This window comes from Mustelus asterias, chromosome 5 (assembly GCF_964213995.1).
Source record: "Mustelus asterias chromosome 5, sMusAst1.hap1.1, whole genome shotgun sequence".
NCBI lineage: Eukaryota > Metazoa > Chordata > Chondrichthyes > Carcharhiniformes > Triakidae > Mustelus > Mustelus asterias.
In genome coordinates, this window is record NC_135805.1 from 124,467,774 (window position 1) to 124,490,975 (window position 23,202).

Consider the following 23,202-nt stretch of genomic DNA (forward strand, 5'->3'; position numbering starts at 1 on the left):
CAGCTCATTCAAGTGCTAATCGGTTTCCCTGCATTCATATTTTCCCGCTCTTCCTATGACTAGTCTATTCCCTTTGTCTCGGGTTTTTCCTTATCTAAAAGATGTCTCGATCCTTGGCTTGGCTTCCTGAGGTGTTTGTTTACTTTAAGTCACTGTCTGTGATTTAGAAATGGCTTGTCTGTTGGGTTTGATTTGAAGTGATCTTTGTATAAGTGGAAGCCGGTGTCTGCTTTATGGTTCCTTTCCCAGTTAACTCTTTGTGTGCCAGGCAGCCATTTTAAAGTGTGCTTTCCTTACATTTTCCCCTTACAGACTCCATTCCCTTCTCCAGTTTGTTGGTCTCTGTTGCGTCTGTTCTGATGATGTAAACGTCCACACCAGTGTTCCTCACATGTCTTCCTTTTCCCTCAGCTGAATATTCTGTCCCTCCCTCCCCAAACCCCCTCCAATTTAGTTGAAGAGTGTGACCCATTTCCTGCCCTTCAGCTCTCGACCTTTTCTCTTCATCCCAGAACCATGATCATGTTCCTCTTGTTCTCACCTTTCAGATGAAGCAGCAATTTACTTGTATTCCTTCAACTTTGTCTACTGTATTCACTGCTGATAACACAGCCTCCTCTACACTGTGGAAACAAAACACAGACTGGGTGCCCACTTTACAGAATGCCTCCACTCAGACCCTGAGTTGCCGGGCGGCACGGTAGCACAGTGGTTAGCACTGCTGCTTCACAGCTCCAGGGTTCCAGGTTCGATTCCCGGCTCGGGTCACTGTCTGTGTGGAGTTTGCACATTCTCCTCGTGTCTGCGTGGGTTTCCTCCGGGTGCTCCGGTTTCCTCCCACAGTCCAAAAGATGTGCAGGTTAGGTTGATTGGCCAGGTTAAAAAAAAAATTGCCCCTTAGAGTCCTGGGATGCGTAGGTTGGAGGGATTAGCGGGTAAAATATGTGGGGGTAGGGCCTGGGTGGGATTGTGGTCGGTGCAGACTCGATGGGCCGAATGGCCTCCTTCTGCACTGTAGGGTTTCTATGATTTCTCTGATGACTTGTCATTTTAATTCTCCGCTTGCAGTTTGCATTGAGTTCATCCCGGTTACTCTGATCTTTTACAGAGCGATGATAAAGCTGACACATCTTTCAAGCCAAAAAGAAGTTTCTTTGCTGCCAGAGACTTGTACATGTACCGACATGGCTACCCAGTAAGTGGCCATTTTGCTGTTCCCGGGATTGCATACAATGGGTTCCGTGGGAAATTGTCAATGTCGTTACTGCAAACTAATTCCGTTGTTTCGCACTCCTCCACCCCTCCCACACAACACCCCCTTTTTTGTATTAATTAGTGTCACAAGTAGGCTTATATTAATACTGCAATGATGTTACTGTGAAGTTCCCCTGGTCGCCACACTCCGGTGCCTGTTTGGGTACATTGAGGAAGAATTTAACATGGCCAATGCACCTAACCAGTACGTCTTTTGGACTGAGTGGAAATCGGAGCACCTAATGGAAACCCACGCAGACACAGGGAGAATGTGTAGACTCCACACAGGCCCAAGCCAGGAATTGAATCCAGGTCCCTGGCGCTGTGAGGCAGCAGTGCTAACCACTGTGCCATCTCTCTGATCACAAAGACTGGGGTGGGATTTTCCAGCTGCAGATCCTATAAATGGTCTGGGTCATCTGATGGCCATGTGTTATTCTGGACACCATGTCAATGTCTTGAATAGGATACAAAAGAGATCCACCAGAATGATACCAGTGATGTGGGACTACAATTATGTGAAGAGACTAGAGATGCTAGAATTGTTACCGTTAAAGGGAAATTTGAAAAAGAGGGGTTTTGATAGCTAAATGGAGTGAAACTCTTTTCACCAGAAGGAAGGTGGTAACAACATGTCTCAGATTTCAGATAATTAGCAAAAAGGCAGAGGGAAGATAATTTTTTTTAATGCAACAAATTGCTCTGGAATAAACTGCCTGAAAAAGTGGTTTAAAAAAAACAAATTTGGTTATAACTTTCATAAGGGAATTGTAAATGAGAGGAATTGAAAGTTCTGTCTAAGATGGGCTGAAAGGCCTTGTTTTTGTGCTGTTGTTCTGTAATTTGGGTTTGTGATCTGCTTCAGTATTGGTGGGTTAGTTGTTTGTGGGGCCAATTGTAATTGTGCATTTTTCTCTGTGACACATCCATGAGCCAGCCGGAACAGTGCTTATTCCCCCAGCTTTCAGGAGCTCAGGGTGAGAGCTTGGAATTCAGCACAGAGCAGGAACTCAACTCTGCATTTCAGGGTATGAAGAGCTCCACAGGCCGAGTGTATTGAAAGTCACATAGAGCAGTTGAGGAATCAGATGTGTAAGGTGTGTCAGAGTATTGGGAAGAAACTAGTGTGGCATCTCTATTTAAGAGTGGAGACAAAATAAGTAACTAACTACAGACCAGTTCGTCCAACTTTGGTTGTGGGCAGGATCTGGTATAAAGAAAGGGTTAATTATGGGTTAAATATCTACCCCTCCTACTCCATATGCTCGCATGCAAGATTTGACTGAGGTGAACAAGATTCTGACAGCTTTAGATAAGGTAGACAAAGAAAAGCTGTTCCCATTTGCTGATGGCATACTGATTGCTTATATTTTGGACAAGTGATGAAGGGGGAATGTGAGGAATTACTTTTTTTTTTACCCAGTGAGTGGTAAAGACTTGAAACTATGAGGATGGTGGAAGCATAATCAATTAATGATTTCAAAAGAAAATTGGATGGGCACAGGGAAACATAAATGTACAAACCACAATTAGACTGTGCTGTGTGTCATTGTAGAAAGAATATTAATCATTAGAGAACATACAGTAGAGATTCAGTGGGATAACGTCACAGCTAGAAAACTAGGATTGAAGAGAGAGGCATAAGAAGCTCCCTGACTATTTCCACTGGAGGCTGAGAAGATTTAAGATTTTTTTTTAAAGCGATGAATGCTTTGATATGCAGAATGCTTTGGTAGGTGCAGAAAAATTGGAAAAACGTTTGAAGTGAAAGAATGCAGAGAGAGCAGGACAGTCAGACTGTGTGTCAGGACAGACTTGGGTAAGAATGGTCACACTACAAAGGTCAGAGGATACCTGATGCCCTTCCGACTAGATTTCAGCAACAGCTAATTCCTTCACGAGAAGAGATAAGGAAATAACTGGAATCATCCTCAGCTTGTGCATCTTCCCACTCCCACAGTCCAGAGGTGTGCAGGTTAGTTTGATTGACAATGCTAAATTACCCCTTAGTGCCCCAAGATGTGTAGGCTTGGGGGATGGTAAAAGTGTGTGGTTACGGGGATCGGGCAGGGAGAGGGCCTGGCTAAGATACTTTGTCAGAGAGTTAGTGTAGACTTGATGGACCAAATGGCCTCCTTATGCACCGTAGGGATTCTATGAACTTTCCAGTCATCTCAAGAAGATCTGGGTTCATTGACTGGTTTTGTAGGCACTGTTGGCAAATGGATGTTCAGAATGAGTGGGGGAAGTGGAGAGTGCAGAGGTTGGTGTTTCTGGGTTCGCACTTGAATCCCAGGGGGACCAATATCTTGGCAGGAAGGTTGTCTAAGGCTACTGGGGAGAGTTTAAACTAGATAGGTTGGGGGGAGGGGATCAAGACGAGGTGACTGGGAGCGAGGAAGTTAGCTCGCAAACAGAGAAGGGTTATAGACGGTGCAAGAGGGAGGATGGACGGGGGATAGAGAAGAGGAGAGCTCAGACCAAAGGATTGAGATGTGTTTACTTTAATGCCAGGAGTATAGTGAATAAAGGGGATGAGCTCAGAGCGTGGATCGATGCCTGGGAGTGTGATGTGGTGGCCATTACGGAGACTTGGATGTCTCAGGGACAGGACTGGATACTACAGGTGCCAGGATTCAGATGTTTCAGGAAGGACAGGGAGGGAGGCAAGAGAGGGGGTGGAGTGGCACTGCTGATCAGGAATAGTTTCACAGCTGTAGAGAAGGTGTATGCTGTGGAGGGATTGTCTATAGAGTCTCTGTGGGTGGAAGTTCGGAGTGGGAAGGGGTCGATCACTTTGCTGGGAGTTTTCTATAGGCTGCCCAATAGTGACAGGGAGGTGGAGGAGCAGATAGGGAAACAGATCCTGGAGAGTTGCAATAATAGCAGAGTTGTTGTGATGGGAGACTTTAATTTCCCAAACATAGATTGTAATATCCCGAGGGTAAGGGGATTGGATGGGGAGGAGTTCGTTAGGTGTGTTCAGGAGGGTTTTCTGACACAGCACGTGGACAAGCCTACAAGAGGAGAGGCTGTACTTGATCTGATACTGACCAATGAGCCTGGACAGGTGTCAGATCTCTCAGTGGGAGAGCATCTTGGGGATAGCGATCATAACTCTATCTCCTTTATGCTTGCATTGGAAAAAGAGAGGATCAGGCAAGCTAGGAAAGCGTTTATATGGAGTAAGGGGAAATCATAGAAATCATAGAAACCCTACAGTGCAGAAGGAGGCCATTCGGCCCATCGAGTCTGCACCGACCACAATCCCACCCTGGCCCTACCCCCACATATTTTACCCGCTAATCCCTCTAACCTACACATCCCAGGACTCTAAGGGGCAATTTTTTTTTTAACCTGGCCAATCAACCTAACCCGCACATCTTTGGACTGTGGGAGGAAACCGGAGCACCCGGAGGAAACCCACGCAGACACGAGGAGAATGTGCAAACTCCACACAGACAGTGACCCGAGCCGGGAATCGAACCCGGGACCCTGGAGCTGTGAAGCAGCAGTGCTAACCACTGTGCTACCGTGCCGCCCTTAAATATGAAGACATAAGGCAGCAAATTAGAGGAGTAAGTTGGAAGGAGGTATTCTCGGGGAAATCTACTGAAGAGGGGTGGCAGTTTTTCAAGGAATGTCTGTCTAGGGTTCTACAGGACAATGTTCCGAGCAGACAGGGAGGAGTTGGTAGGTTAAAGGAACCGTGGTGCACAAATGCTGTGTGGGACCTAGTTGAGAAGAAAAGGAAAGCGTACAAAGGGTTCAGAGAGCTTGGCAAAGATAGGGATCTAGATGAGTATACGGCTTGTAGGAAGGGACTAAAGAAGGAAATTAGGAGAGCCAGAAGGGGTCACGAGAAGGCCCTGGAAAGTAGAATTAAGGAAAACCCTAAGGCGTTCTATAAATATGTGAAGAGTAAAAGGATGAGACGTGAAGGAATAGGGCCTATAAAAGGTGAAGGTGGGAAAACCAGTACGGAACCAGTAGAAATGGCAGAGGTGCTTAATGAGTATTTTGCCTCGGTTTTCACAGAGGAGAAGGACATGGGTGGATGTACTGTGGGCTTGCGGTGGACTGAAAAGATTGAGTATGTGGACTTTAACAAAGAGGTTGTGCTGGAATCATTGAATGGCATCAAGATAGATAAGTCGCCGGGTCCGGATTGGATGTACCCCAGGTTACTGTGGGAGACGAGGGAAGAGATTGCAGAGCCTCTGGCGATGATCTTTGCGTCGTCGATGGAGATGGGAGAGGTGTTGGAGGATTGCGGATGTGGTTCCTATTTTCAAGAAGGGGAATAGGGATAGCCCAGGAAATTACCGACCGGTGAGTCTAACCTGAGTGGTTGGTAAGCTGATGGAGAAGATCCTGAGGGACAAGATTTATGAGCATTTAGAGAGGTTTAGTATGCTCAAGAATACTCAGCATGGCTTTGTCAAAGGCAGATCGTGCCTTACGAGCCTGGTGGAGTTCTTCGAAAATGTGACTAAACACATTGACGAAAGGAAAGCGGTAGATGTGGTTTGTATGGATTTTAGCAAGGCGTTCGATAAGGTCCCCCATGCAAGGCTTCTAGAAAAAGTGAGAGGGCATGGGATCCAAGGGGCTGCTGCCCTGTGGATCCAGAACTGGCTTGCCCAAAGGAGGCAGAGAGTGTGTATAGATGGATCTTTTTCTAAATGGAGGTCGGTCACCAGTGGAGTGCCCCAGGGATCTGTTCTGGGACCCTTGCTGTTTGTCATTTTCATGAATGACCTGGATGAGAAAGTGGAGGGATGGATTGGTAAGTTTGCCGACGACACGAAGGTTGGTGGGGTTGTGGATAGTCTGGAGGGATGTCAGAAGTTACAGAGGGACATAGATAGGATGCAAGACTGGGCGGAGAAGTGGCAGATGGACTTCAACCCAGATAAATGCGTCGTGGTCCATTTTGGCAGGTCAAATGGGATGAAGGAGTACAATATAAAGGGAAAGACACTTCGTACTGTGGAGGATCAGAAGGACCTTGGGGTCAGGGTCCATAGGACTCTAAAATTGGCCTCGTAGGTGGAGGAGGTAGTTAAGTAGGCGTATGGTGTGCTGGCCTTTATCAGTCGAGGGATTGAGTTTAGAAGTCCGGGGATAATGATGCAGCTATATAAGACTCTCGTCAGACCCCACTTGGAGTACTGTGCTCAGTTCTGGTCGCCTCATTACAGGAAGGATGTGGAAAAGATTGAAAGGGTACAGAGGAGATTTACAAGGATGTTGCCTGGATTGAGTTGCTGCCTTATGAGGATAGGCTGAGGGAGCTCGGTCTTTTCTCCTTGGAGAGACGTAGGATGAGAGGAGACCTAATAGAGTTATATAAGATGTTGAGAGGCATAGATCGGGTGGACTCTCAGAGGCTTTTTCCCAGGGTGGAAATGGCTGCTACGAGAGGACACAGGTTTAAGGTGCTGGGGGGTAGGTACAGGGGAAATGTTAGGGGAAAGTTTTTCACACAGCGGGTGGTGGGCGAGTGGAATCGGCTGCCGTCAGTGGTGGTGGAGGCAAACTCAATAGGGTCTTTTAAGAGACTCCTGGATGAGTACATGGGACTTAATAGGATGGAGGGTTATAGGTAGGCCTAAAAGTTGTTCGGCACAACTTGTGGGACCGAAGGGCCTGTTTTGTGCTGTAGTTTTCTATGTTCTATGATACAGACTCCTGTCTCAGTGGGCTCACACCCCGAAGGCCTACGCTATTATACTGCCTCCAGCACGTACATTTTGTTTTTACAGAGGAAATCAATGAATCAAATACAATTTCAATGAGTGGTGATAGCAGGAGTGCTGTGTGTATGTTTAATTGTTTGTGATTTATACTCAGGCAAAATCACGAGAAACCAAATTCTTCAGTACTTACGCCAATCTAAAGTTTTATACACAGGAAATTGCCATGAAGCCGGATGGTAAGTGCAGAGTTCTGCAGATCACAGCTCTGTAAAGCAACAGGGTGATTACCAGTTAACTCATATATTTATCAAACGTCTCAACATTCTACCCACTCTAAGTAAAGAGCTTTCACTTGAATTCCCTGCTCGATTTATTAGTAACTGCTTTATATTTTTCACCCCTATTTTTTAATTTCCCATTAGTTGAGACATCTTCTATACATCTAATCTATCAAACCCTTTTATAATCTCTACATCTGCGATATTAAACCCTCATATAACCTTTACATCTGCGATATCAAACCCTTTTATAATCTTTACATTTGCGATATTAAACCCTTTTATAATCGTTACATCTGTTATATAAAACCCTTTTTAAAATCCCTGCATCTACTTCAGCAAGGTCCCTCATGGGAGACGGGTGCAGAAGGTGAAGTCGCTTGGGATCAGAAGTGAGTTGGCAAGGTGGACACAGGACTGGCTCGATCATAGAAGACAGAGGGTAACAGTGGAAGGGTGCATTTCTGAATGGAGGGCTGTGACAAGTGGCGTTCCTCAGGGCTCAGTGCTGAGACCTTTGCTGTTTGTAATATATATATAAATGATTTGGAGGAAAATGTAACTGGTTTGACTAGTAAGTTTGCGGAGACACACAGGTTGGTGGATTTGCAGATAGTGATGCGGACCATCAGAGGATACAGCAGGACATAGATCGGTTGGAGACTTGGGCAGAGAGATGGCAGATGGAGTTTAATCCGGACAAAGGGAGGTAATGCATTTTGGAAGGTCTAATACAGATAGGAAATATACAGTAAATGGCAGAACCTTTAAGAGTATTGATAGGCAAAGGGATCTGGGTGTACAGATACAGAGGTCACTGCAAGTGACAATGCAGGTGGAGAAGGTAGCCAAGAAGATATACAGCGTGCTTGCCTTCATCGGTTAGGGTTTAAAAATTGGCAAGTCATGTTGCAGCTTTATCGAACCTTAGTTAGGCTGAACTTGGAATATAGTGTTCAATTCTGGTTGCCACACTACCAGAGGATGTGGAGGCTTTGGAGAGGGTACAGAAAAGATTTACCAGGATGTTGCCTGGTATGGAGGGCATTAGCTATGAGGAGAGGTTGGAGAAACTTGGTTGGTTCTCACTGGAACGATGGAGGTTGAAGGGCGACCTGATAGAAGTCTACAAGATTATGAGGGGCATGGACAGAGTGTATAGTCAGAAGCTTTTTCCCAGGGTGGAAGAGTCAATTAGTGGGGGGCATAGGTTTAAGGTGTGAGGGGCAAGGTTTAAATGAGATGTTCGAGGCATCTTTTTTACACAGAGGTTGGTGGGTGCCTGGAACTCGCTGCCGGGGGAGGTAGTGGAAGCAGATACGATAGTGACGTTTAAGGGGCATCTTGACAAATACATGAATAGGATGGGAATAGAGGGATATGGTCCCCGGAAGGGTGGGGGTTTTAGTTCAGTCATGCAGCATCGTCGGTGCAGGCTTGGAGGGCCGAAGGGCCTGTTCCTGTGCTGTAATTTTCTTTGTTCTTTGTACTCCATCAAAACCTTTTATAATCTCTGCATTTGCTCGATCAAACCCTTTTATAATCTCTACATCTCCTATTCAAACCATTTTATAATACTCTGCATCTACCCTATCAAACACTTTTATAATCTCTACATCTACTATATCAAACCCTTTCGTAACCTTAAAACCTGAATCTCATCACCTTTCAACTTTATCCCCAGCCTGTTCAAGCTTTCCTGATCATTTTAGTTAATAATTCCTCAATATTTTTTGTTGTGTTTGGCCTGTTTTTTAACGCTTGGCTCCTTTAAATATTTCAGCACTGTCACGCGTGTGGTAACTTAAAGGGACCAATTTGTGAGCAGCCTTTGGTGGCGACCCTCAAGAGATGCTGTGCTTAGAGGGAAAATTAGCTATAACCTTGCATTTCTGGTATCATTTTTGTAAATCTTTCATGTGCCTTCCCCAGTGTCTCTCACAATCCTGTTGCAGACAGTTAAAATGTTGCTTCTTTGTATATTTTGTGTACAGGTGTTTATATCAATGAAATCCTCACCAAGTGGAAAGGAGATTATGACAAGCTCGAACACAACCACACCTATATTCAATGGTTGGCATCATCTTTTTGACTCTTGCAATGTAATTAATTTTTCCCTCATCTTTACATGCAATTTGTAACAAATGTTTTGCAATCATTAACTAGGCTGTTCCCATTGCGAGAACCTGGCCTGAACTGGCATGCTGAAGAACTGACTGCAGAAGAGATTAAGGTAAATTCATGTGCATTGACCTGGTTTGAACTTATTGTCTCTCATTCTCCTCATCCTTGTTCTTTACATCTGTCCCTTCCTCCCTGAGCTGCTGATATATGTTTAAATGAACACCAGTTGCTCCTTGCACCAAAACGTTTGCAATGTGAGCCCAGTTCGGAACGATCAGAGTGCCATATGAGGGCTTACAGTTCAGCCCAATGCTGGTCCTCGTCCAGCATCGAAATAAGTCCATTTTCCAGCAAGGAGGATTGGAACCATTAGTAAGACTGGGGCTCATTAGTGGACTGGGGCTTCCTCTCTCTCTGTCTTTCACCACATTTTCACAGCATCATCATATGCACTGTGACATGAATCACAGTCAACACAAAGTCATGGATTAAATCAGCTTTCTCCAATTTGTATGGTCCATTCACTGAGGAATGGACAGAGCCTGAAAGCACTGTCATTGAAGGGATTAAATATCCATGAACCTTTTCATACACAGGTTAAACATGTCTGCACTTTCACACACATTAAACGTCCCTGCACTCTCACGTATGTTAAACATCTCTGCACTTTAACGTGCATTAAACATTCCTGCACTCTCACCCGTGTGCTAAACATCCCTGCACACTCTCACGTGTGTTAAACGTCCCTGCACTCTCACACGTATGTTAAACATCCCTGCACTCTCACCTGTGTGCTAAACATCCCTGCACACACTCACGTGTGTTAAACATCCCTGCACTCTCACACGTATGTTAAACATCCCTGCACACTCACACATATGTTCCTGCACTCTCACAGATGTTAAATGTCCCTGCGCACTCTCATGTGTAAGATGTCCCTGCACCCTCACACTCTCGCACTCGCATACATATTAATGTCCCCGTGCACTCGCATACATGTTAACACCCCCATGCACTCTCACACAGATTAAATGACCTTGCACTCTCTGAGACGTGTTGAATGTCCCTGCGCTCTCTCGCGTGTTGAACATCCCCGTGCCCCCTCGTGTGTTGAATGTCCCCGTGCGTGCTCTCACATAGAATCATAGAAAAATCATAGAAACCCGACAGTGCAGAAAGAGGCCATGTGGCCCATCGGGTCTGCACCGACCACAATCCCACCCAGGCCCTACCCCCATATCCCTACACATTTACCCACTAATCCCTCTAACCTATGCATCTCAGGACACTAAAGGGCAATTTTAGCATGGCCAATCAACCTAACTCGCACCTCTTTGGACTGCGAGAGAAAACCAGAGCACCCGGAGGAACCCCACGCAGACACAAGGAGAACGTGCAAACTCCACGCAGACAGTGACCCAAGCCGGGAATCGAACCCAGGTCCCTGGAGCCGTGAAGCAGCAGTGCTAACCACTGTGCTACCGTGCCGCATGTTGGATGTTGTCACGCGACGCTCTGGCGCGTTGGAAGTCGCCGCCGGCGCTCTGGTGCATTGGATGTCGCCGCCGCCCGGCGCTCTGGTGGGTTGGCTGCTGGCGCGTTGGCCGCTGCCGCCCGGCCCTCTTGCGCGTTGGACGGTGCTGCTGCCCGGCGCTGCGGTGGGTTGGCTGCTGCCACCTGGCGCGTTGGCCACTGCCGCCTGGCGCATTGGCCGGCGCTGCCCGGCGCGTTGGCTGCCGCTGCCCGGCGCTCTGGCGCGTTGGCCGCCGCTGCCTGGCACATTGGCCGCCGCTGCCTTGCGCTCTGGCGCGTTGGCCGCTGGCGCGTTGGCCGCCGCCGCCCGGCACATTTACCGCCAACGCGTTGGCCGCTGCCGCCTGGCACATTGGCTGCCGCCGCCCGGCGCTCTGGCACGTTGGCCGCCGGCGCCCGGCGCGTTGTTGGCAGCCACCACCCGGTGCGTTGGCCGCTGCCGCCACCACAATGCGCGTTGGCTGCCGGCGCATTGGCCGCCCGGCGCGTTGGCCGCCGCCGCCCGGCGCGTTGACCGCCGCCGCCCGGCGCGTTGGCACTTTGGCCACCGCTGCCCGGTGCATTGGACGCCGCCCCCTGGCGCGTTGGCCGCCGCCGCCCGATATTAGCAATCACTTGGAAACACCTCCTCTATCCAATCAGTAAAATAATTGTTTCTCTCCGCTGCCTGCTCACTCTCTCTTTGCCAGTCAGTTCTATTGCGAACTAATGTGGTACATCCTTTTATAATTTCATATTTACACTTTAACCCCACAGCCTTCATCAACTCTTTCTGTGAGCTCATCACAGAATTTGATGAAGTTAGTCAAACACGATTTGCATATTGCTTCTTGGCCTTTTATCTAACAGACGTCAGATGAAGCCTAGGATGGAGTGCGTTATCTTGTCAGTTTTGATCTTGTTAATCTCTCTTGTGGAGACCGTGAATTGGATTCAATTTGAATTTGAATTGACTTTTGCAGTAAGCGAGAAGATGGATTCGGGTCTTCCAGGTCCAGTCTGAAAAGGCTTTGTAACTTTAAGAATGGAATGAAAATTTTAAAAAAACAAATCCATGTTGAATCATAGAACAATCCCTAAGTGCAGAAGGAGGCCATTTGGCCCAAAAAAGCATCTTAATCGGGCCCATGTCCTCCCCTATCCAGGAAACCCCCATGTATTTACCATGGCCAATCCACCTGACCTACACATCTGTGGACACTAAGGGGCAATTTAGCACGGCCAATCCACCTGACCTACACATCTGTGGACACTAAGGGGCAATTTAGCATGGCCAATCCACCTGAGCTTTCATTGACTGGGCTGTACTTGCCAGATTATCCCCCTGCTGTTTTTTGAAGGAGGTGCAACATTTCCAGTTTTCTGGCATCACTCCCACATTCAGGCCGTGATTCTTCCAAAAGTGCTGAATTCGTGGGAGAACGGTTCTAAATCCCGACTGTTCTGTCAGGTCAGCTTCTCACCTGAATCTCCGCACTCTGTGCGGTGAAGAGGTCCCAGTCGGGAATATCATTAAAAACCCAGGGGGGGGCGGGTCCTATTCACGCCGGAGTTTTACAGTTCTGGAACTGTGCGCATGCGCAGTGTTCCCTATCTGTCAGTCTCCCTGTTTGCTGTCCAGCTCAATCGCTGGCCAGCCCGGGACCTCCACAGTGCTGCCGCCAACTTCCCCACCCACCCACCACCCCCCCACGGCCTGATTGTGGCCCTCACAGCAATTTGCAGCCAGCCCTGACCCTCCGCCACCACCCCGGAGCACAGCCCAGACCCCCCAATCTCCCCCAGCAGTGGCAATCCCCGCACCCCAGCAGACCTCCCCCGGGGTCAGACTCACCCATCCCCTGGGGTGGCCACACCCTCCCAGCAGACCACCACCACCACCACCCCCCCCCCCCCCCCCCCCCACCCCAGCCCACCCCAATCGCTGCCTTCTCTCCATCTCAGATTGATCTTGTCTGCAGAGTGGCAGCAGACCCCCTATCCCCTTGGCACTGATGGGCAATGCCAAGGTCTCCCCTGGGCATGGGCATTTTTCCCCTTGGGCAGTGCCGGGGCACAGGTTTGCACTGTCAGGGTGCCCATGCCCAGGGGGGGCCGCCCCACTGTTGCCCGACCCCCTGGAGTGCCCTGATTGCCCATCCTTCATTCTGATGAGATCTCTTCCACAAGTTTCCCGAACGTGGGGAGCTAGCCTGAACCCCGCTGGAATGAAGTACTCCTGGCGGAGTGAGAGATTCAATCGGGACCTGAAAGATCCCAATAATTAACTGATGAACATATTTAAAATACATGCAGGAAAGATTTAAATGACTTACCTGCCTTCCCGCTGGTTTCCAGCATGGTCTGGCCGGCGACTATTCTCTCCCGGAGCATGCGCAAATCTCTGTTCAAAGGCCGGAGATGCGCGTCTCCCATCGCAACCCAACAGAATAGTTGTGGATGGCGATGGGAAAATCATGGCCCCAATTTCAAGGTGGGTGGCAGGGATTTGTGTCATGAGATGATTAAAGTGAGGTTTCACTAACGTAGTCAAACTTGGTTCTGATTTGGAAGCAAATATATTTATTTATATATTAAAGTTTTATTGTACTTTTCTTTAACAGGAATTTCTTAAAACTAAAAAAGCAAAGAGTAACTATCTCCAAGTCTATGAAATTATGCTGGATTTTTTTGGAATGAAACTTGAGAACAGGATCACTGGGAGACTGGCTCGAGCCTCCAATTGGAAAGAGCGATTTCAGCACCTGAATGAGTAAGTGGAGTTCAATGGCCTCTCGGTGGAAGCTACACATACCCCATGAATGTCAGAGATACCTGGCAGATGTAATAGGGTGTCATCAAGGGCAGAGGCAGGGAAAGGGGATTGGGGAAGAGGAATTGAACAACAGAGGAAACCTGTGATGGGGTGGCAGAGTGTAATGAATATCAAAATAAAGGAATTATGATGCAAGGCAAAGGGGTGATAATGCGCTAAATAAAGAAACTGGTGAGTAGGAACATCAGGACCATGTACAGAAGATTGACAGACTTTTGACTGGTCAATAACGCGTAATAGACATCTGCGATTGCCATGGAAGTTGCTTCCCCACAAGAGACCAGTCTCGCTGAGAGTGGATCATTGGTAGAAAAACATGAAATGGCAGGGTAAAAAAATCAGAAGAAAATGCAGGCTTTGCTGTGAGGAATTCATTGTCGATAATAGAATCCCAACAAATGGTGTGTACCACTGCTCCAATTCTGTACTCCACTCTCGACAAAAGATGAGTTCTATGGGAAGCTTGACACTGCTATCAGCAGAATACCTAAGTCAGAACATTTACTGGGGAATTTCAGCACAGAGTGGGGGGTGATTCATGAGGCATGGTCCTCCTGCTTCGGAAATCATGAACTTAGAATAATAAAGGAGAAAAGACAGAGACTACTTGAGCTTTGTGTAACACTTTCTTTCCGAACAATTCATGACACAAGGTGCCCTGGAGACATTGGCACCAGCTGGATCTTATCATCAACATACATAGAATCCCTACAGTGCAGAAGGAGGCCATTCGGCCTATCGAGTCTGCACTGACCTCAATCCCACACAGGCCTTGCTCCCACATATTTACCTTGCTAATCCCCCGACACTAGGGTAAATTTAGCATGGCCCATCAACTTAACCCGCAAATGTTTGGACTGTGGGTGGAAACTGAAGCACCCAGAGGAAACCCATGCAGACACAGGGAAAATGTGCAAACTCCACACACAGTGGCCTGAGGCCAGAATTGAACCTGGGTCCTTTGCACTATGAGGCAGCAGTGCTAAGCACTGTGCCACTTTATTGCCCATAGGTCTCAGGAAAATATTCTCAACACACACAGACACCACAGTGTGACTGTGATACATTACTCTCAGCTGTACACGAACAAGCACACAGATAACACAGTGCTCACTGTAAAATAGATCACTCCCTGGTGTACAAGTTTACAAGAATGTTGCCAGGTGAGAAAAATGTAGCTATGAGAAGAGATTGGATAGGTTGGGATTATTTTCCTTGGAACAAAGAAGGCTGAGGAGTGACTTGATAGAGATGTACAAAATTATGAGGAGAAGAGATAGAGTGGACAGGATAAAATTGTTGGTTGAGAATTCAGGGGATATAGATTTAAGATAAGAGGCAGTAGGTGCAGAGGGTACATGAGACAAGGCTTTTTTTGCACAAAGGGTGTTTGGAATTTGCAGGACATGGAGGCAGACACCCTATAAACTCTATGGGCCAGGTGCAGGAAGGTGGAATGAATTTGCTATGACAAAACCATCTGTGAAATTCACTCTGCTGTCTGTGGACTTAGAAAAGTACAAAATCAACAGTCTCAGACCAATTGGGCGCGATTTTACCATCAGGTTGTGCCCGTTTTCGGGCGTGAAAACTTGAAGTTGGGCATGAGGCGAGTAGCACGATCTGCGCCCGCCTCCGCACCAGTTCCCCCCTTTACCAAGGCCCGAAAATGGCAGCAATCGGGACCCAGAGGGTTTCCTCTGGGTGCTCCAGTTTCCATCCACAGTCCAAATGTATTTGCATGCATTTAAATTGACTTAATTTAATCAACCTTACCGGCACTTCCTTCTTTACCACTGCGTTCACCCATCCAGAATCAGTGCGAAACAGACATGCTCCACAAAAGTCCAATTCGGGTGCTCCAGTTAGTGAGGAGGTGTGTGCTGAGTATCTGACGGTTCTCTGCTTGAGATCGGTGGGGGGAAGAGGGGTCCGCTGCCACTCTGCCTGAGATCAGTAGGGGGGAGGGGCGTGCGATTGGTCTAAGTGGTGGGAGGGGTGGGGGGATAAGGGGGTCAGTAATGTTGTGGGGGTAGGGCAATGTCTGTGGGGCCAGGCGGAGGCATTATCCAGCATGGGAGTGATGTGGCAGGGGAGCCGCATCCCATCAATTTTTTTCTGCGCATGCGTGGTTGGAGGCGCCGATCAGAGCTGCAGGATTTCGGGTGCGTTAAGCCACACCCACAGGCTTCTGCAGCACGAATCGGAATTGCTGATATTTTTCAGGCAGGGTGCGTGTGGGTGCGCCTGAGAACGGGTCTAAAAGTCGGATCTGAAACACTCCCAGTTTCAAGTCCGCCAAGCATTTAGAATCAAAATGGTAAAATTGTTTCCAAACTTGATTAGCTTAGGGGTTTTTTAAAAAAAGGGCAGCATGGACAAGCTGGGCCAAAGGGCCTGTTTCAATGCTGTAAACATCTATGTCTCTATGACTTGAAACTTAACAAAGAGAAACCAGTTCATCATAAATAGGTGTGAATGCCTCACTGAGTCGCAATGGCTTCTAAATTTGAATCATTTACGTGATGATGGAAGTATTGATCAGGTGGTCATCTGACTTGAAAAACAGATCTTTTTTCCAAGAACCAGAGATGAACAAGCAGTCTGTATTAAAAAAAAAGCAAAGAAGATTCCAATGTATCTCTCTCTCCATCTGCCTATTTAACAAGCTTGAACCACGTCTGCTGTTTTTGATAATCCATTTGCTGCAGGCAACGGTATTTTTAAAAAACTCAGTCCAGAGCTGCTATCTCCAGAAGAACAGATAACTTTTTGGGTGGCACAATGGTTAGCACTGCTGCCTCACAACGCCAGGGACCCGGGTTCACTGCTGCCTCACAACGCCAGGGACCCAGCTTTGATTTCCAACTTGGGTCACTGTCTGTGTGGAGTTTGCACATTCTCCCCGTGTCTGCATGAGTTTCCTCTGGGTGCTCTGGTTTCCTCCCACAGATGTGGAGATGCCGGCGTTGGACTGGGGTAAGCACAGTAAGAAGTCTCACAACACCAGGTTAAAGTCCAACAGGTTTATTTGGTAGCAAATACCATAAGCTTTCGGAGCGCTGCCCCTTCGTCAGATGGAGTGCAAAGATGTATGGGTTAGGCAGATTGGTCATGCTAAATTGCCCATTAGGGGGATGAGCTAGGGTAAATGCATGGGGTTATAGGGATAGGGTTATGAGGATAGAGCCTGGGTGGGATTGTGGTCGGTACAGACTCGATGGACCAAATTGCTTCCTGCACTATAGGATTCTATGATTCTAAATTATCTGTCTGTACCTTTAAACCTTCTCGACAAGCTCAACCTTTGAGAACTGTATCACTTCAGAGCTCATAGAATCCTGACTGTGGGGAAGGTGGCCATTCAGCCCATCAGGTCTGCACCAACTCTCCAATAGAACATTTTACCCAGGTCCACCCCAGCCTTATCCCCGCAATCCCAATTATTTACTCTACTAATCTCCCTGGCCTACACATCTTGGGACACGAAGGCCAATCCACCTAATCTGCACATTTGTGGACTGTAGGAGGAAACCGGAGCACCCAGAGGAAACCTATGTAGACACAGGGAGAATGTGCAAACACTCAAGGCTGGAATTGAATATGGGTCCCTGGCGCTCTGAGGCAGCAGTGCTAACCACTGTGGCACCATGCTGCCCCTATTGGCTTTTAAGACTATCCTTAAATCTATCCTCCCACTTTGTAAAGTTTTCTTTTGTATGTATGAACCTGAATGAGTGTGCACATGGGAAATTTAAGCACTTATATTGTTTTACTTAAACCAGGTTAAATACAATAAAAGCTATCCTCTTGATTTAAAAAAAACTCAAGAAAACCTGCCTGTTTGTATCTTTTACAATCACAGCACATAAACAGTTAAACATTCATTGGCAAGAATGTCCCCCTTAAAAACAAAACTGGCGTCAAATGATTGTAATACGCATCAAATATGGAAAGGTGCACTTCTGCAGCAGCTGCACTTCCCTGTCTATGCTATGGAGAGGGGGCAGTGCTCCAGGGTGTGTGTGATGCAAAGATTGTGACCCTGCACAAGAACAAGGGCAGCTGTAGTAATTGCAACAACTATCAAAGCAGCTCCCTGCTGAGCACTGTGCGGAAAGTATTTACCCTTGTTGACCTTGACGGACTGCAAGATCCTAGCTGAACTCATCTACCCAAATCAGAACTGGAAGATTGTAGAAGATACAAACAGGTTTTCTTGAGATTTTTTTTTATCAAGAGGATAGCTTTTATTGTACTTAACCCAGTTTAAGTAAAACAATATAAATGCTTAAATTGGCATAATCTTCTCAACAGCTGGGAGTGAAATGTGAACAAAGGAAAACACTGGGTACAGAAAGGATTTACCAGGATGTTGCCTGGTATGGAGGGCATTCGCTATGAGGAGAGGTTGGAGAAATTTGCTTTCTTCTCACTGCAACGACGGAGGTTGAGGGGCGACCTGATAAAAGTCTACAAGATTATGAAAGGCATGGACAGAGTGGATAGTCAGAAGCTTTTTCCCAGGGTGGAAGAGTCAATTACTGGGGGACACAGGTTTAAGGTGCGAGGGGCAAGGTTTAAAGGAGATGTACGAGGCAGATTTTTTACACACAGAGCGTGGCGGGTGCCTGGAACTCCTTTCCGGGGGAGGTAGTGGAAGCGGATACGGTAGTGACTTTTAAGGGGCGTCTTGACAAATACATGAATAGGATGGGAATGGGGGGGATATGGTCCCCAGAAGGGTAGGGAGCTTTAGTTAAGTTGGGTAACATGGTCAGTGCAGGCTTGGAGGGCCGAAGGGCTTGTTCCTGTGCTGTAATTTTCTTTGTTCTTTGTTCTGTATGTGACCTTTATCAATCTCTGCAAGCCATGAGACTCCGTGAACAGAGGGGATGTATTTAAGCTGCTGGAGAGAATGGATTGCCCACTGAAGCTGCAGAGTCTGATCTCTTTCCGTGGCAACATGATAGATAAGGTCAGCTATGATGGAGCAACATCAGAACCCATTGAAATCCACAGTGGGATCAAACAATGGTGTGTTTTGCACCAAAACACTCTGACATATTCTCTTTGCTGCTGTCCTTTGCCATTAAGTCATCTGTGGAGGAAGTCCACACAGAAAGCAGAACTGCTGGAAAGTTGTTCACACTTGCTGAATCGTGCTGGGACCAGAGTCCTGGAAAATCGTATAACCAGGGCTGTAAATAGAGCTTTAAACTAAATAGTGGGGAGGGGGGGTGTTGTTCATGGGTATGGGGAATTACAAAATCAAAGGTAAAGGAGAGGGTACGAGTGAGGACATTCATCTAGTTAAAGGAGTCAAGGGCTCAGGCAGAGTAAAAAAGGTGGCAAACACAAGAAGGGAGGTGGTCAACGCAGTGCAAGGAGATGGTCTGGGGAAGGATAACCAGTTTGCGACAGGTAGGGACAGAGCGTGCAATCAAAAGAATGCACTAACAAATCGGGTCCATATAAAGGCGAGCATAAAGACACTTTACCTGAATGCACGCAGCATTCGAAACAAAGTGAATGAGTTGATGGCACAAATCAGTACAAATGGGTATGGTCTAGTGGCCATTACAGAAACGTGGTTGCAGGGTGACGAGGACTGGGAACTGAATATCCAGGGGTATCAGACATTTCAGAAGGATAGACAGGAAGGAAAAAGAGGTGGGATGGCTATGTTAATTAAAGATAACATCAGAGCGGTAGTGAGAGACGATTTGGCTCTGAGGAGCAGAATGGGGAATCGTTGTGGGTGGAGATAAGGAATAGTAAGGGGAGAAAGTCACTGGTGGGTGTGGTCTATAGGCCCCCAAATAATAACTTTGAGGTGGGTCGGGCTATAAACAAGCAAATAATGGATGCGTGCAAAAACGGAACAGCAATAATCATGGGGGATTTTAAGCTGCATATTGATTGGTTGACTCAAGTTGGACGCGGTGGACTTGAGGAAGAGTTCTTAGAATGCTGTCGGGATAGTTTCCTTGAACAGTATGTTACAGAACCTACGAGGGAGCGAGTTATCTTGGATCTGGTCCTGTGTAATGAGACAGGTAAAATTAATGATGATCTTGTGAGGGATCCTCTTGGAATGAGTGATCACAATATGGTTGAATTTCTAATACAAATGGAGGGAGAGAAAGTAGGGTCCCAAACCTACTCTGCTTGAACAGAGGAGAGTACAATAGGATGAGGGCAGAATTGGCTAATGTAGACTGGGAGCTGAGCAACAGTGGCGGATTTTTAAGGAGATTTTTCTCAGTACTCAGCAAAAATATATTCCTGTGATAATAGAGGAATGTAAGAAAAGGGATAACCAGCCGTGGATAACTAAGGAAATAAAGGAGAGTAAGAAATTAAAAACAGATGCGTACAGAGTGGCCAAAACTAGCGGGGAATTAGAAGATTGGGAAAGCTTTAAAAACAACAAAGAACTACTAAGAAAGCGATAAAGAAAGGAAAGATAGATTATGAAACTATGATAGTAAAAGTTTTTAGAAATATATAAAAAGGAAAAGAGTAGCTAAAGTAAATGTTGGACCCTTAGAAGACGAGAAGGGGGATTTAATAATGGGAAACGAGGAAATGGCCGAGGCCTTAAACAAGTTTTTTGTGTCGGTCTTCACGGTAGAGGACACAAATAGCTTACCGAAAATTGATGGTTGTGGGACTGTAGGGGGTGAGGTCCTTAAAACGATTACTATTACTAAAGAGGTAGTGCTTGGTAGGCTATTGGAACTAAAGGTAGACAAGTCCGCGGGCCCGGAGGGAATGCATCCCAGGGTACTGAAAGAAATGGTAGAAGTAATAGCAGATGCGTTGGGTTGTAATTTATCAAAATTCGCTGGACCCTGGGGAAGTGCCGGCTGATTGGAAAACAGCTAATGTGACACCACTGTTTAAAAAAGGAGGTAGACAAAAGGTGGGTAACTACAGGCCGGTTAGCTTAACGTCCGTAGTTGGGAAATTGCTGGAATCCATCATTAAAGAAGAAGTAGCAGGACACCTGGAAAAAAATGGTTCGATCAAGCAGACGCAGCATGGATTCATGAAGGGAAAGTTGTGTTTGACGAATTTACTGGATTTTTATGAAGATGTAACGAGTGCGGTTGACAGAGGGGAACCGGTGGATGTGGTATTTTTGGATTTCCAGAAGGCGTTCGATAAGGTGCCTCACAAAAGGTTGCTGCATAAGATTAGGATACACGGAGTTGGGGGTAAAGTGTTAGCATGGATTGAGGATTGGCTACGTAACAGGAAGCAGAGAGTTGGAATAAAGGGGTGCTTTTCTGGTTGGCAGTTGGTGACTAGTGGCGTGCCGCAGGGATCGGTGCTGGGGCCTCAACTGTTTACCATATACATAGACGATCTGGAGGAGGGGACCAAGAGTAGGGTAACAAAGTTTGCGGATGATACAAAGATGAGTGGGAAAGCGAATTGCGTGGAGGATGCGGAAAGTCTGCAGAGAGATTTGGATAGGCGAAGTGAGTGGGCGAGGATCTGGCAGATGGAGTATAACATTGACAAGTGTGAGGTTATCCACTTTGGAAGGAATAATAGTAAAATTGTCTATTATTTAAATGGTGAAAAATTACAACATGCAGAGGGACCTGGGAGTCTCCCCTCCACCCAATTTTCCAGCCTATCTATATCCTGCTGTATTGTCCGACAATGTTCATCACTATCCGCAAGTCCAGCCATCTTCATGTCATCCGCAAACTTGCTGATAACACCAGTTACACCTTGCAAATCATTTATATATATCTCAAATAGCAGAGGTCCCAGTACAGAGCCCTGCGGAACACCACTGGTCACAGACCTCCAGCCGGAATAAAACCCTTCGACTGCTACCCTCTGTCTCCTGTGGCCAAGCCAGTTTTCTACCCATCTAGCCACTTCTTGTATCCCATGAGCCTTAACCTTCTTAACCAACCTGCCATGAGGGACTTTGTCAAATGCCTTACTGAAAGCCATATAGACGACATCCACGGCCCTTCCTTCGTCAACCGTTTTTGTCACTTCCTCAAAAAACTCTACCAAATTTGTAAGGCACGACGTCCCTCTTACAAAACCATGCTGTCTGTCACTAATGAGATTGTTCCGTTCTAAATGCGCATACATCCTGTCTCTAAGAATCCTCTCCAACAACTTCCCTACCACGGACGTCAAGCTCACTGGCCTATAATTACCCGGGTTATCCCTGCTACCCTTCTTAAATAACGGTACCACATTCGCTATCCTCAGGGACCTCACCTGTGTCCAAAGAAGAGACAAAGATTTCCGTCAGAGGCCCAGCAATTACATCCCTTGTCTCCCTGAGCAGTCTAGGATAGATGCCATCAGACCCAGGGGATTTGTCAGTTTTAATGTTACCTAAAAAACAAAGAACAATACAGCACAGGAACAGGCCCTTCGGCCCTCCAAGCCCACGCCACTCCCTGGTCCAAACTAGACCATTCTTTTGTATCCCTCCATTCCCACTCCGTTCATGCGGCTATCTAGATAAGTCTTAAACATTCCCAGTGTGCCCGCCTCCACCACCTTGCCTGGCAGTGCATTCCAGGCCCCCACCACCATCTGTGTAAAATATGTCCCCCTCACCTTGAACCTCGACCCCTCGTGAACGTCACCACCGACCTGGGAAAAAGCTTCCCACCGTTCACCCTATCTATGCCTTTCATAATTTTATACATCTCTATTAGGTCTCCTCTCATCCTCCGTCTTTCCAGTGAGAACAACCCCAGTTTACCCAATCTCTCCTCATAACTAAGCCCCTCCATACCAGGCAACATCCTGGTAAACCTCCTCTGCATTCTCTCTAAAGCCTCCACGTCCTTCTGGTAGTGTGGCGACCAGAACTGGACACAGTATTCCAAATGCGGCCGAACCAACGTTCTATACATCTGCAACATCAGACCCCAACTTTTATACTGTCCTATAAAGGCAAGCATGCCATATGCCTTCTTCACCGCCTTCTCCATCTGTGACGTCACCTTCAAGGATCTGTGGACTTGCACACCCAGATCCCTCTGCGTATCTACACCCTTTATGGTTCTGCCATTTATCGTACAGCTCCCCCTTACATTAGCTCGACCAAAGTGCATCACTTCGCATTTATCTGGATTGAACTCCATCAGCCATTTCTTTGCCCAAATTGCCAGCCTATCTATATCCATCTGTAGCCTCTGACAATGCTCCTCACTATCTGGAAGTCCAGCCAATTTTGTGTCGTCCGCAAACTTACTGATCACCCCAGTTACACCTTCTTCCAGATCGTTTATATAAATCACAAACAGCAGAGGTCCCAATACAGAGCCCTGCGGAACACCACTCGTCCAGCCAGAAAAAAACCCTCCCTCTACCACCCTCTGTCATCTGTGACCAAGCCAGTTCTCCACCCATCTCGCCATCTCCCCCTTTATCCCATGAAATCCAACCTTTTGCACCAACCTACCATGAGGTACTTTGTCAAACGCTTTACTAAAGTCCA

General features: G+C 47.0%; 2 protein-coding genes across 2 annotated transcripts in view; both read left to right on the plus strand.

Annotated features, from left to right (window-relative positions):
* LOC144493792 (opioid growth factor receptor-like protein 1) overlaps positions 1 to 23,202 on the plus strand; it is a 42,929-nt gene that overhangs the window by 5,906 nt on the left and 13,821 nt on the right. The window contains exons 2-6 of the mRNA XM_078213287.1: positions 1,109 to 1,195; positions 7,111 to 7,192; positions 9,229 to 9,307; positions 9,401 to 9,467; positions 13,495 to 13,643. Of these exons, the coding sequence (XP_078069413.1) occupies positions 1,175 to 1,195; positions 7,111 to 7,192; positions 9,229 to 9,307; positions 9,401 to 9,467; positions 13,495 to 13,643 (398 nt within the window). The 5' untranslated portion in view covers positions 1,109 to 1,174. The remainder of the gene's footprint in view (positions 1 to 1,108; positions 1,196 to 7,110; positions 7,193 to 9,228; positions 9,308 to 9,400; positions 9,468 to 13,494; positions 13,644 to 23,202) is intronic.
* LOC144493793 (regulating synaptic membrane exocytosis protein 3-like) overlaps positions 13,518 to 23,202 on the plus strand; it is a 56,132-nt gene continuing 46,447 nt past the window's right edge. Inside the window, exon 1 of the mRNA XM_078213288.1 lies at positions 13,518 to 13,643. Within this exon, the coding sequence (XP_078069414.1) occupies positions 13,640 to 13,643 (4 nt within the window). The 5' untranslated portion in view covers positions 13,518 to 13,639. The remainder of the gene's footprint in view (positions 13,644 to 23,202) is intronic.